Raw genomic sequence first — 13,361 nt, 5'->3', positions numbered from 1 at the left:
AACAGGCCCGTCCGGGCGTAGCTGGAATAGCCCCCCTTTTTTTAACGCTGAGGAATCCGTTTACGGACCTGATCGAGGGGGTAGCAGAATGGATTATGTTGGAATCCGACGCCTCCAGGGAAGAAGAGGAAGAAGAGTGGATTAACCCCTAGGCTATCAGCGAATAGGTAGGAAAAAAATTGTGAGTTTTACCGTCAGCCATGAACGCTAGAAATACCAGAGCTAAAATCAGGCCGCTGTTTACCGGAAAGGACTGTTTCCAAATCTTGTTTAAATAAGAAATTGAATATATTGAAGAACAAGCCACAGTGCTTAGGAAACTCAAACAATTCAGTAGAGCACATAACTTCCAGCTTCCAGGTAGTAGGGATCAACTCTGCTCCAATGGAGGACAATATGCTAGTAAAAAGGAGGTGACGGCATCAACTCGAATAATTATTTAGAGTATCTGGAACATATAGTACAAAACATAAAAAGAACCAGTGTCCCTACCCCTTCTTGGCTAGCCCACAGCTTAATAAGAAACCAATAAAACTGCTATTATTTAAAATATTCTAGTTAGGTCAATTGATTGATAGACAAATAGATAGATGCTCAGCTTATTCTGCTTAAAATAGACAAATTTGGAAAGAAAAAACATGAACAAGAACTCACGGTTTTATTGACATCAAATTTTTTTTCCAACAGTACACTATACTAATACTTAGCATTTTCTTCCTTTTTTTCAGAAATTATTCCTTTACGTATTCGCTATCTCGTCTTCCTCCACTTCGGTGATATTAGACATAGTCGACGGATTCGTTCTAACAATACTCTTTGGGTGATTTCTAAAAATTAGTTAAATTTAAATAATTTTAAAGTTTTCTTGCAATAAGCCTTTTGGTCCAACATGTTCATGTAGCAATATAGTAAGCAATACTTTTTTATGAGGTTTTTAGATTTTGCTATTTAACTAACTATAAAAAATGAAGTTTTTATACTTAAAATTGAAGAGTTGCATAAATGTCCGGGCCACCAGTAATCCCTCATTCAAAAAACCTTTTTACTTATTACTATGTCAAAGGCAACAAAGGTTTTTTTTTATTAAATACCTCTGAGTATGACTGCTGAAATTCCATGCTTGGGTTTCTGTTTTGCCCCATACTAAGTAAAATATGCCACTTAGCAATAATACGAGTGCATGTGAACACCAAATATTTTTCCACCGAAGTGCAGTATTCTGGAATATATGGAAAACCTACACCTACACCTACACAATCCTCGTAGAATTAAGTATTAAATCAGATTACAAAGAATAAACTAGCGACTACTACTACTACTACTACTACTACTAATTAATATTTTATGATCTGTGGATATCATCGGATCATTTGAATTTTTCATTAAAACGGGATATCAGGAGGGGAGCTCCGAGAACTTAAAATCCCATTACCCAGTAGTATTCGGAATTATCTTCACATTTTTTATAACTTAACTTTCCTACAATCCATTCAGACTTATAAACCGACCTTATAAATTATTATAGATTAATTTCTTCATTCAAGACTCCTAGCCTGGCCCTAGCTATTTTTAAGAGGGTTAGATCCAAGCGATGTCAAGTGACAGCCGCCTGAATAATTATTCAAAGTAAAATCAATCGGTCTCAGTCAACTGAAATGCACTACCGAACCTATTTACTTTTATGAAGGAAAGAGAAATAATATACACATACTTCATATACATGAGTAACATGCCCCACACATAGAGGTTCTATAATCCCTGAAGTATTCCCAATTATTTTGATTATCGTCATTATTGAATTCCAATAATTTGGCGTGAGATCCTATAATTAAAACCCATCAGAAATCCGTTTTTTTTACTACCTATCGAAAATAAATTGTCATTCCTGTCTTACATAGCATAAATCTAATGTTACATCCATTCCAGCTCCAGTTAAAGCCACAGCTACAGTCAATAGAATTGGTCCTGGATAAATAGAAAATAGCCAAGATGACGACACCAATAGTCCTGGGATAATGTGCGCTGGAAAATTAAAGTTCACAGGCAACAAAATATTCACTGCTGTTTTTATTTCGATGGGTAGGTATTGCGGATTATATAAGCAAACCAGAGTCAAATGATCGTTTAAAAAAATTAAGCTATCAAGTCGCAATGTCCTATGAGTTCGGATCGTACATCTAAATATGCCAGTAAGATATTGCAAACGGGTGATTGAACATTGGTGAAATGTTTACTTATAATAAACTACTTACACAAAACTATGAAGTATTTCCTAAGGTGCTTTCTTTTTTTATAGTAATCAGTTAACTTATAGCGATAGAAACATTGAATAGTAGTCGCTCCGAAAACTAGGCGTAGAAAGAATGGCAGTGCAGTTAACGCTGCGGCCTAAAGAATAAAGAGAAGAGTTTTCTCTCTTAACCAAATACCAACAGCTACTATGAATTACTAAATTTTACCATTATACACTTTGTCTTATGTTGACAGGGTGCACATTTGAATTAATTATGCTGGAAAATTCAGGATTCCAATTATAGGCTTATTACACTTGGCTGAAATCAGACGACTGAATTCAGTCGCTACTATATTCAGTCAAGTGTAATAGCATTAAGTAAGTTAGTCTACTGAATGCAGTAGCAAGGATGGTTTCTGGCTGACTGAATCATTTAGAAGCCTAATTAGAAACGCATTTAGGAAGGTGTAATCGCATTTAGTTACTGAATGGTTCCATTCAGTCGTCCCATAGCTCTCCGTGTGTAAGGACGTTTGTTTGTTTTTTGCTTCCGAATAAAAAGTATTAATTTCGGTCGCCTTTATTTAATGTGCCAGACATTTGTAAATAGCCCGACATGTTTCAGAGATAGTTTTTGTCATCAGGGGTTGGGATATTGAAGAACTAAATTTTAAAATCTTAATGTTACAACCAATCTTTCTTTTGGACTTATACTATCGTAGAATTAGATATGTAATAGTTATATAATAGACTATCGTAGGATAGTATCCTGCTTTTGAATAAACTGTGTCACAAGGTTTAATATTAGGTCAAACGAGATCGAATCCATTTATAGATAATTTTTGAAGTCTGCTGGTTCTAAATCACTCATAATGTTCATATTTGCTAACATTCCGCACAGCAATAAATATTTCTTCATCGATATTCTTGTTTTTATTTTTTTTTATTTTGAGAAATTGAAACAAAAAACAAAAACAAAAAAAACAAAATTTTTGTTGTTGTCTAGACAATACTAGAGCCATCCTCTTACGCACACGACACGTCTTACTTCGTCGCGCTTAAACTGACAATTGATTCAGTAACTGAATTTAGAACAGTGTAATCAGAAGCTTCTAAATTTGCTTCTGAATTCAGTCGACTAAATTCAGCCAAAGTCGGTTTTTATAAGTAATTTAGAATATAAATCCATAGAGCTTATCTCTTGTAATTAATTAAAATTATTTTAATCATTATATAACACATATTTTTCAGTACTTTCAATTCTTATAACTAAGTAACTCACTAACCTTATAAATATTGTATTTTAACACCTCAGAGTAGTATAATGGTCCGTGAATGCATAAAGCTGTAATGTTCCACGAATAACCAAAGTTAAGAATGCACAGTGCCCAAAAAGGAACAGATTTTAATATTAATTTCCAAGGAGTGTGAGAGTTACTCAACTGAAAAGAGATTGAGGAAGGACAGTGAACAATTACTGTACTATTGAAATGATATGAATTTTTGAAGAAAATCAAATATTATTCAACCTTTATTGTAAAAATATTCCCAATTGTATTAGTTAAATATTCCAGCTCTTCATTTGTGATGCACCAATGATTTCTTGGGTTGTTAGTAACTAGCAACATCCATAACATTGCCCAAAGTACTTGGAGTCCGCCTACGATGTAAAAACCAACAGGCCATCGAGAATAGTATTGTATTGCAGCGCACATTAAAAACGTGAAACAGGTTCCCGTAGTAACACCTATTTGAAAACGTAATTAAATAATAGGACTTAATAATATAATATCGCCAAAACCAAATTTCAGAATATCTCACCGCAATGAGCCCACAAAAAATTATTCCTTTCGGTCGGAGGCACCCAATGCCTTAGCACTTGAACCATGCTTGGTTGCATAGCGCCCTAGAAAACAAGTATCTTCTTCGGTGTTAAGTGACAATAAAAAATCATGAATGCAAACACTATACTAACAGAACAAAATCCTTCAATCGTCCTGACGACAAATAAAGCCCAAAAGTCATAGTATGCTGAAGCAGGAGTGAGACAACTTAACACTCCCGATGATAGCCCAGCTATTACAACTACCCATTTGGGTCCAAGTCTACAAAAATATGTTCTCGTGTGAGTGGAACTCATAATAATTTAACTAAAAACCAGTATTAGTGTTAGGCGCATCTTTGCGTCAATATAGTATAAGAATGGTACTGGTACTGAAAAATACAGTTTCTTCTAAAAATATAAAAGAATTATAAGTATTTTTAAGGGTGATCCGTTGAATAATTGAGATATGAAAGCCTAATAAACAAACAAACAAACACAATTTCACATTTACTTGTATAATATTAAGTACGTATATTTAACATTGCCAGTTTACAGTACCCAGTAATAATTCATTAAAATAGTGTTTAGTGTTTTTTATTCAGTAATTTGATATGTAGTTAAAATTAAAATATCTATCAAAACAAAAAAGAGAACTAATATACACACTTAGTAAACAGCTAAAATGTCTTAAAAACAAATTACTAATGATAATTATCTATTTGTATCAATTATTCTATCATAAACGTGAACTTGCCTATCTCCAAGGTTATGGAAGATTGGAAAGCAAATGCAATAACCAATATGGTAGGCAGAAAAAATCACAGCCATTTTCATATCATCCCAATTCATCATGTCTATGACCTGTGTATTATAAACATTATTTGTTAATATTATCATGTTTTGTGGAACTTTTCATAAAACAATAACTCCTACAATCATTTGAAGTAGACTTTAATGATTGTTATTCGGACACAATCCACGACTGATCATCATAATCTGATGCATGTTTTTCAATAAACACTAAAATTACAAATTTCATTAAACAGAAAAAATATTGAGCAAAAATTTATAACAAATAGACATGTTTTAATAATAAGCAGCGTGAGTTTTACTTACTCCCGATTTTCGATTTTGCCTCCCAATAATTAAACTACTGTAATTATTACCACCTTCTCTTTTAGAAACCTGGATCATGTCAACGATGTGCACACTAATATTGTAACGTATGACGTAAATAAAAAAATAACCGCAAAATATCATCACGGCGACCTAAAACATTCAAAATGCAATAAAAATATTTTGACTACTTATCACGTAATACAATTCAAGAGCACACAGAAATAATTTCACTTACAACTACACGAATCTGAATTCGAAACATTCTTTGATTTGGTCCCAATTGCACTAAACTTCATAATACAAGCCATAGCCATAATGATTAAATCATCAATTAACTTAAATTCAAACATATTTAGACTTTTTTAAATCAAATTTTGTATAGGTATTTGATTTTTATAGCTTTTTTAATATTTTATTTTTTAGATGATATACCTACATGAATTAGATTTTTTTTTCTTTATTATTCTTTATAATTAGATATTTTAATACATACAAATTCAAAAGATTCAGAAGTTAACCGTATCACACTTCAGTCTGCTTTGCTTTTGTCTGATTTATAAAAGAGGCAAAGAACGAAAACAAATTAATATATTTAAAGATTTATTTAACGATCAGCACTTCACATACAATGAAATCAATAAAATTAAATGGTAATCTAGACACATAAATTATTTCTAAACGATAAATCATATTATAATAAACCACATAGTCAATATTATCTATTTATAATTTGAGAAGGAATGTCTTCTCCTTCAAGGAAGCCACTGGTGAAGTCATTTTGATTTAAATACTTAAAGAAATTTACATAGTTATACGTTAAAATTATTGAGATGCTTTAGGTGCAATTATACGTTAGCAATTAATTATTAGCGACCGGGCTCAATGATGTGGATTGGTAGAGATCTAACAGTGTATGATTGTGGGCTGATGACGATGACAATCATACGTTAATTCAAACGCACACAAATTTGATGATATTAGCCAATTAATGTAATTTCTAAGCTTTCAATGCAAATTTTAAAAGGCACCTTTAAAAACAAAAATAACATACAAAATCTTAATAAACAAATGCAAATTTACTTATACTAAAACAAATGGTCAAAAATAAACAATGAATGTTGTATCCCTGTCTCTTCCAAGAGGGTTTCCATTTTATCACTAACAAATCACAGATAACAGTAATAAGGTACGCGCCTAACATTTTTATTATGTTTAAATTAAAATTTACTAGCCGAATATTTCATTAGTACACCTAATTTATTATATTAAATAATAAACCACACGATACGAAATAATGTCATTAATTAATACCAGTAATTTCAAACTTACCACCATGCTATGGACGGATGGATATTTTCATATTTATTTAACTTACCGTCTAAACATTTCTACATCATCCACTATTTACGACATCGCAAATATACATGCTTAGCCCTTGAAGATTTTTTTTTTTTTTTTTTTTTTTTATTGCCCTTGTAGGCAGACGAGCATACGGCCCACCTGATGGTGAGTGGTTACCGTCGCCCATGGACTTCAGCAATGCCAGGGGCAGAGCCAAGCCGCTGCCTACCGCTTAATACTCTCCACAAGCCTCGTTTGAAGAAGGACATGTCATAGCGCTCGGGAAACACCGTGGAGGGGAGCTCATTCCATAGCCGGATGGTACGTGGCAAAAAAGACCTCTGGAAACGCACTGTGGATGACCGCAGTGGCTCCAGGTAGTATGGATGAACTCTACTCCGGTGGCGGGCGGTGCGATGGTAAAAACGAGATGCCGGTATCATCTCGAACAATTCCTCAGAGCACTCCCCATGGAACATACGGTACAAAATACAGAGGGAACCGAAGTCCCTCCGCAGACCCAGAGGTTCCAAACGATCCGTGAGACCGGGATTATCGACAATCCGAACGGCCCTCCTCTGTATGGAGTCAAATGGAAGAAGCTGGTATTTGGGAGCCCCGGCCCAGAGATGGGAGCAGTACTCCACGCGAGGCCGGACTTGTGCTTTATAAAGCAAAAGCCTTTGTCCAGGCGTGAAGTACCGCTTCGCTCTGTTGAGGACTCCCAGCATTTTGGACGCCAACTTGGCTTTGCCTTCCAAATGACTCCGAAACTGGACATCGCTCGAAATGTCGACCCCAAGTATCCCAATACTCTCGGAAGGTTGCAGGGATACTCCTTGGAATTGCGGCGCCATGACAAAGGGGTCCTTCTTCGCAGTGAACGCGCAAACTTGTGTCTTTAACGGGTTGAATTGAACCAAGTTCAATTCACCCCATTTGGAGACTCGCCCCAGAGAGTTCTCCACTTCAGACACAAGCTTTGATCGTCTCTCTTGCACCACGCTCCGAGAGAGACTCTGATGGCCGATATATCGCGCATCCCCCGTGCTGTCATCCGCATAGCAATGCATGCCATCAATAGACAGCATGTCATTGATATACAGGATGAAAAGCGTGGGGGAGAGCACCGAACCTTGTGGAACGCCAGCGTTAATGGTCATGGTATCAGAACAGTCACCGTCTACAACGACCGTGATGCTCCGCCCATCCAAAAAGCTAGCGATCCACTTGCAGAGACCCTCGGGGATTCCGTAAGATGGTAGCTTCGACAGAAGTGCCCTATGCCAGACCCTGTCGAAGGCCTTCGCAATATCAAGGCTCACAGCAAGAGCCTCGCCCTTGCTCTCCAAGGCTTCAGCCCACCTGTGAGTAAGGTATACAAGAAGATCGCCAGCTGAGCGACCGTGACGGAAACCATACTGTCGGTCACTGATCAGCTGGCGATCCTCCAGATACTTCAGGAGTTGTATATTAATTATTCGCTCCATCACCTTGGAAAGCAAGGAAGTTATCGCGATAGGCCTGTAGCTCGATGGGTCCGACCGGTCACCCTTCTTGGGGATAGGGTGAACGTGGGCAGTCTTCCATGAAGACGGAACCCTGTTAGCGCAATAAGAGAGGCGATACAAACGCGTTAGCGCAGGCGTCAGCTCAGGGGCGCACGTTTTCAGAACCACTGCAGGGATGCCGTCTGGCCCGCTCGACTTATGGACGTCCAGGAGTCGGAGTTCCCGCCTGACTGCACACTGTGTAAAGCAGATCTCCGGCAGGGAACTATCACACCGGAGGATGTTCGGTGGTGTGGCACCCCCGTCGTCCACAGTCGAGTTCGAGGCGAAGAGTTTGACCAGAAGGTCAGCCTTCTCTTTCGCACTATGGGCCAGACTGTCATCGGACTTGCGTAGTGGTGGGAGACTAGACCTGCAAAAGTTACCTTCTGCAGCTTTGGCGAGCGACCAAAAAGCACGGCTCCCAGAGGGATAGCTCTTCAGTCGCTCGCCAATTCTAGCAACGTGCTCCGATTTCGCCCTGGCAATAACCTTCTTGTAGGACCTGGAAGCGGCGTTATATTTCCGCCTTTCCTCTGAGATGTTAGGATCCCGACGTCTCCTAGCATCATCCCATGCAACGTATGCGGACCGCTTGAGGTGTGCAGCATCCCTGCTGGCATTGTTATACCAGGGTCTGCTGCGACCCCCAACGGGCACTTCAGAGGAGGGAATAAACAATTCCATCCCCTGGAGCACCACGTCTTTAAGACGGTCCGCACAGACGTCAGGATCAGCAGAGGAAAAGCAGACCCGCCCCCATGGGTAGGATGCGTAAAACTCACGCAATCCATCCCAATCTGCTGACAAATACTGCCAAACTCTTCGATACCTGGTCGTCGTTCGACGACTAGGACGAGAGAGTGGTGTGGCAGCACGGATAAGGCAGTGATCAGACGATCCAAGTGGAGCGTCGACCACCACACTGTATCCGGCTGGATCAGTGGTCAGCAGAAGGTCCAACAGAGAAGGCTCGTGCCCCTCAATATCTGGGACACGGGTGGGCTGTGTCACCAGCTGGGAGAGGCCGTAGGCCAAGGCGAAATCGTAGGCAGTCCGACCCGGGAGGTCAGTGGTTCTGGACCCCAACCACTCTTGGTGATGAGCGTTAAAGTCTCCAAGAACCACCACCTCCGCAGATGGGTACTGCTCAAGCACGCGGTTAGTCCCCTCTTGCACATGCTCTATCAGAGCTGAACCTGCATCACTGCTGTGGGACCTGTACAGGCACGCGTAGACTCGGGTACAGCCCCCGTGATCTACGCGCAGCCACAAGAGGGACAGGTCCCGTTGTTCGAGACTTCGTAGACGGCGACAACAGACATCAGCCCGGACGAATACACACACCCCGGCTTTACGCAGGAAGTTGTGCTCCAATACGTAGCCGGGGTATTCAAGGTACGAAGTATCATCCGGAGCAGATATCTGCGTCTCCGTCAGAAAAAGAAGGGCAGGCTGCGCCGTCTCAAGATGGTGGTGTACGGCGTCGAGGTTGCTATGTAGACCCCTTACATTGCTGAAATCCACATTAAATGTGGAATGGGGAGTCGCCGACAAAACCCTTTTCCTTTTTCGAACTTGTTACGATACTGTATCTAGTGATGCTATTACATTGTTACAAAACTCACACCTTATGAGATTACGCTTAAAGGAGTATCTTTCGCATCTTTGGCATCACCGGTTCGTGTCGTTATCCCGTTCATTTCTTTTAAGTCGTTGTTTTTATCGTCTTTATTTTCCTTTGTATTTTCCGCAAAATTCCAATCTTGAATGTTACCGGTGCCGAAGAAGATAAAAAATACGGCAGAAACAACATATACTGACGCCCCTATATAAAAGACTGGTCTCCATTGTTCGAAGCCGTTCTGAAATAAAAATAGAAATGATTTTAAATAACGTCCAAATTTTTTTTAGTTTAAATAATTTCTACAGTTTGTCTATAAAAAAAAACAACTTACTCCGTTCCTTGTGAAATATGCAGTTATCATAGGTGTAAAAAACCCAGCCGTGCTACCGATACAATTAGCAATTCCATATAAAGTTCCAGCATAACTTGGAGCTAAGTCTTGGTGATTTTGTAAATTTGTTAACGTAGCAGCTCCGTTGAAGCCCATTGACATAGTTATTAAAGCCACTGATAGGGTTGTTGAACATCCGGCATAAATCAAGCAGAGCAACAATAATCCAGGCAAAATATGTGAAAAAAGACAGAAGAATTTTCGAATAACCGTCGTTGTCATTAATTTTCGTGCTAATATAAAATCTCCAATAAAGCCAAAAATTGTTGCCATCACCAGCCTAGCGAGATATGGTAAAGCGGATATTACGCCCGCGGCTGATAATTCAAATCCTAAAACGCTTGCCACAAATTTTGGACCAACAGTCATTATAAAGTACAATCCCCATAGGTTTCCATAATGCAAAACTATCATAGCCAGAAAGGGAAATGACTTGACAATGCTCTTAAAAGGCGGCAGGCCCTGAAAATAATATAAATATTATTGTTAATTATATTTATTTAAAAAATTTAAGAAAAGTAGATTTTTTTAACTACAAGAAAATATGTACAGCCAAATTACATTCGTCATTAAGTTTATTTAAAAACTAGAATTACCTGCTGTACATAAATACTATTACAAGTACCTATGACGGTACGAATATCTTCAATAAATTTTAAACAATTTCATTACCATAACATCGAATCTGACACATAAGTGCGATCCATTTAAAGTGTTAAAGCAAATATCAAAGTAAATACCTTTGACTTTTTAACCTTGTCTCCTAGAGCATCTAAAATATAATTCTTCTCTTTTACCGATATCCTTGGATGCTCTGAGGGTGTATCGGCAACTAAGTACCACCAGAAAAAGCACCAAACAAATGTTAATGCGGCTGGCACATAAAACGCTGACTCCCAGCCGAACTTTTCTATGAGAGGTCCAGTCAAAGACCAAGTAACAACTGTCCCTAATGTACCGCCCATCGTGGCACTAACAAACTTCCCTTTTTCCGCAGGTGGAGCCCACCGGGCTACCAACACATGAAGGGCTGGATATATGAATCCCTGAAATCGAAAAAGGAGAACTTATTAGGGATCGGAAGACGATACTAAATAAATATTGTATATAAAAACAAAAAACTGACTGAAGCAAATCCCAGGAAGAACCTAATAACAACTAGTGCCAGATAATTCCAGGATGAAGCCACAGGACTCAATGCAGTTAGCACTGCGCTTGCTAGTGAAGTCACGAAGACTACTAATCGAGGACCCCATCGCTCAGCAGCCATTCCTCCAGCCAAAGATGTCAGCGGGTAGCACCAAAAGTATGAGCCAAGGATAAGTGCTTGTTGATCAGCGGTCCAATCAAAAGATGCACCTCCTGGAACCTACAAATAGAAGTTTATTAGAAACACAAAATTAAAATTTCACAGCAACTTCAACAATTTTGTAAACTTTCGTTTTTGATATTTATTTGCGTTTAAATACCCTCACATCATTTTAATTGTGCATATTTTGTTATTGCAAGAAATAATATAAATGTTTACTTTGTTACAATTAACAATATTTAACGATGCATATAGCTTTACTCTAAATAATTCTCTAGCATTTCAACTATAAAGTAAATAAAAGTAAGTATAAAGTAAAATAAATTATTAAGCCTGTTATTAGATTTAAATTCTTTGCACTTTTAAGTCAAGAAAAATAAACGGTAAAGATCGGCGATATGCGACTAAAGTTTTCATTATTGTTGTGCTCATGTGCTGTTAATATTGTTGTACTTTAAAGCAGCATTTGCCAAGGAAAAATTTTTATCTCGCAGATTAGAGAACATAATATTATAAAATCGATATTCTAATCAAAATTGGTATTGAGCGATAAGTCTGGTAGATAACACCTCATTGTATCTTATTGTCGTGTGAACATACAAGACAGTTGATTCATTTACCATAACAATTAAAATTGCGTGACGAGCACCAAAAAAAAATTATTGCCGTCAAAAATTTCGTGCCTTTACATATACTTACACATATATGTATGTGGGTGTGTGTGGCTGGTTTAATTTTAAATCTTTAGCTTTAGTAAACGTACCACACAAAACAACAAAATATAAAATATTTAACAAACATGAAAAATATAACCCTGATAACGAATATAAGGTCGTTAAATAATTCACAGTCCAAAATCGTACAACTTGTATTGTCGCGATTAATGCATGTGGATTCATTATTCATTCGAAGTTGCAGCTAAGTAAAGTTATTGCAGATGTTTACGGTGAAGTTTAAAATTAATCATGATTTATCCTAAGAGTAATTCGTATGGTTTAAATTAGTGTTCATTTAGATAAAATAATTTCAATCACCTGTCTGGGCACCTCTCTAACATCAGCTATGTCTACGTGCTGCAAACTAGTGTTCCTGACCACGTCGTCTTTAGCTCCGCATTGTGATGTCGAACTAATTAAAACAAACAGATTAGTTGTAGAGAAAACAAAAACTCTGATGAATACCGAAGAAACAATGAGAAATTTTATCACTTAACGTTCCAGTTTGAAAACCGATTAAGACGCTCACAGATCTAATTAAATAAAAGAGAATCCTGTTTCATAAGCACTCGTTCTATTTATAAACTAACAAGTTTTACATTAAGCTCAATGTATGTACCCTAGCAGCGTAGATGAAGCTTCCACATTTATTTGTGAAATCCAGTTTTAATATAATGAGTAAAATAAGTATGAAATACTGTTGACCCTCCCTTTTGAAATACTGTTTGATTCACAACCAAACAATCAAAACATTCCAAACCAAAAACATTTAACACGAAAAAGGAAAACATAATATGAAATAAAAAAGAAAAAAATATATTAAAAATTTCGACCAACCGATGATGTTGTAATATAAAATATGGTAAACAGTACAATAGTGACACACACCTAGCCTTTGATAAGTGCGTCCATTTCGATGGTCGAATTTCAAATAACCCACTTGCTGAAATCTGTGCATCAAGAATACGATGGATTTACCATCGGTCACAATGAATATTGTTTCATTAGCATTAGACATCAATGTTAAGAATCCAAAAGTTACTCACGAAGAATTGTGTGACGTTTGAGGCACCATGGCAATTAGATTGAGGCTTATGTTCACACGCAACATGTACGCCACCCAGCAACTCGTGAATAACATCACCCACAGATTGAGCCTCGCTGGGATCACATCTGAAAACAAGTCAAGTACGAGTATGAATTTTATATTTGTGTACAATTTTTGAAGTATGTATCTAACGAATACAGAT

General features: G+C 37.6%; 2 protein-coding genes across 6 annotated transcripts in view; both read right to left on the bottom strand.

Moving 5' to 3' along the window:
- Nucleotides 1-644: 644 nt before the first annotated feature.
- LOC110386162 (uncharacterized) lies at nt 645-5,557 on the bottom strand. The gene is made up of 4 exons (XM_062675746.1): nt 5,413-5,557; nt 5,175-5,327; nt 4,813-4,919; nt 645-827 (listed from the first exon to the last, which is right to left on the bottom strand). Exons 1-4 carry the CDS (start codon nt 5,437-5,439, stop codon nt 740-742), a joined length of 375 nt encoding a protein of 124 aa, XP_062531730.1. The 5' UTR covers nt 5,440-5,557; the 3' UTR covers nt 645-739.
- Nucleotides 5,558-5,764: 207 nt separating this feature from the next.
- LOC101740251 (sialin) overlaps nt 5,765-13,361 on the bottom strand; it is a 38,591-nt gene continuing 30,994 nt past the window's right edge. For 4 of the 5 annotated variants that reach the window (XM_021351677.3, XM_062675622.1, XM_062675617.1 and 1 more), the window contains exons 2-7: nt 13,158-13,284; nt 12,430-12,523; nt 11,213-11,455; nt 10,827-11,132; nt 10,027-10,548; nt 9,597-9,933 (exon numbers count right to left, since the gene is read on the bottom strand). In XM_021351677.3, coding sequence (XP_021207352.2) covers nt 9,700-9,933; nt 10,027-10,548; nt 10,827-11,132; nt 11,213-11,455; nt 12,430-12,523; nt 13,158-13,284 — 1,526 coding nt within the window. In that variant the 3' untranslated portion in view covers nt 9,597-9,699. Of the gene's footprint in view, nt 6,620-9,596; nt 9,934-10,026; nt 10,549-10,826; nt 11,133-11,212; nt 11,456-12,429; nt 12,524-13,157; nt 13,285-13,361 lie in introns of those variants that run through there. The other variant, XR_009976417.1, reaches the window with a different exon arrangement.

Source organism: Bombyx mori, chromosome 3 (assembly GCF_030269925.1).
Source record: "Bombyx mori chromosome 3, ASM3026992v2".
In the NCBI taxonomy this organism is placed as follows: Eukaryota; Metazoa; Arthropoda; class Insecta; order Lepidoptera; family Bombycidae; genus Bombyx; species Bombyx mori.
The sequence above is the reverse complement of the archived record's forward strand: the minus strand, read 5'-3'. Positions and strand labels throughout refer to the sequence as shown.

Excerpts from the sequence above, each read along its gene's own strand:
- LOC110386162 (XM_062675746.1), bottom strand. The coding sequence starts at position 5,439 with ATGTTTCGAATTCAGATTCGTGTAGTT. Across the intron at positions 5,328-5,412 it reads GAATTCAGATTCGTGTAGTT|GTCGCCGTGATGATATTTTG; the intron begins GTAAGTGAAATT and ends TGAATGTTTTAG. Across the intron at positions 828-4,812 it reads TTCCATAACCTTGGAGATAG|AAATCACCCAAAGAGTATTG; the intron begins GCAAGTTCACGT and ends ACTAATTTTTAG.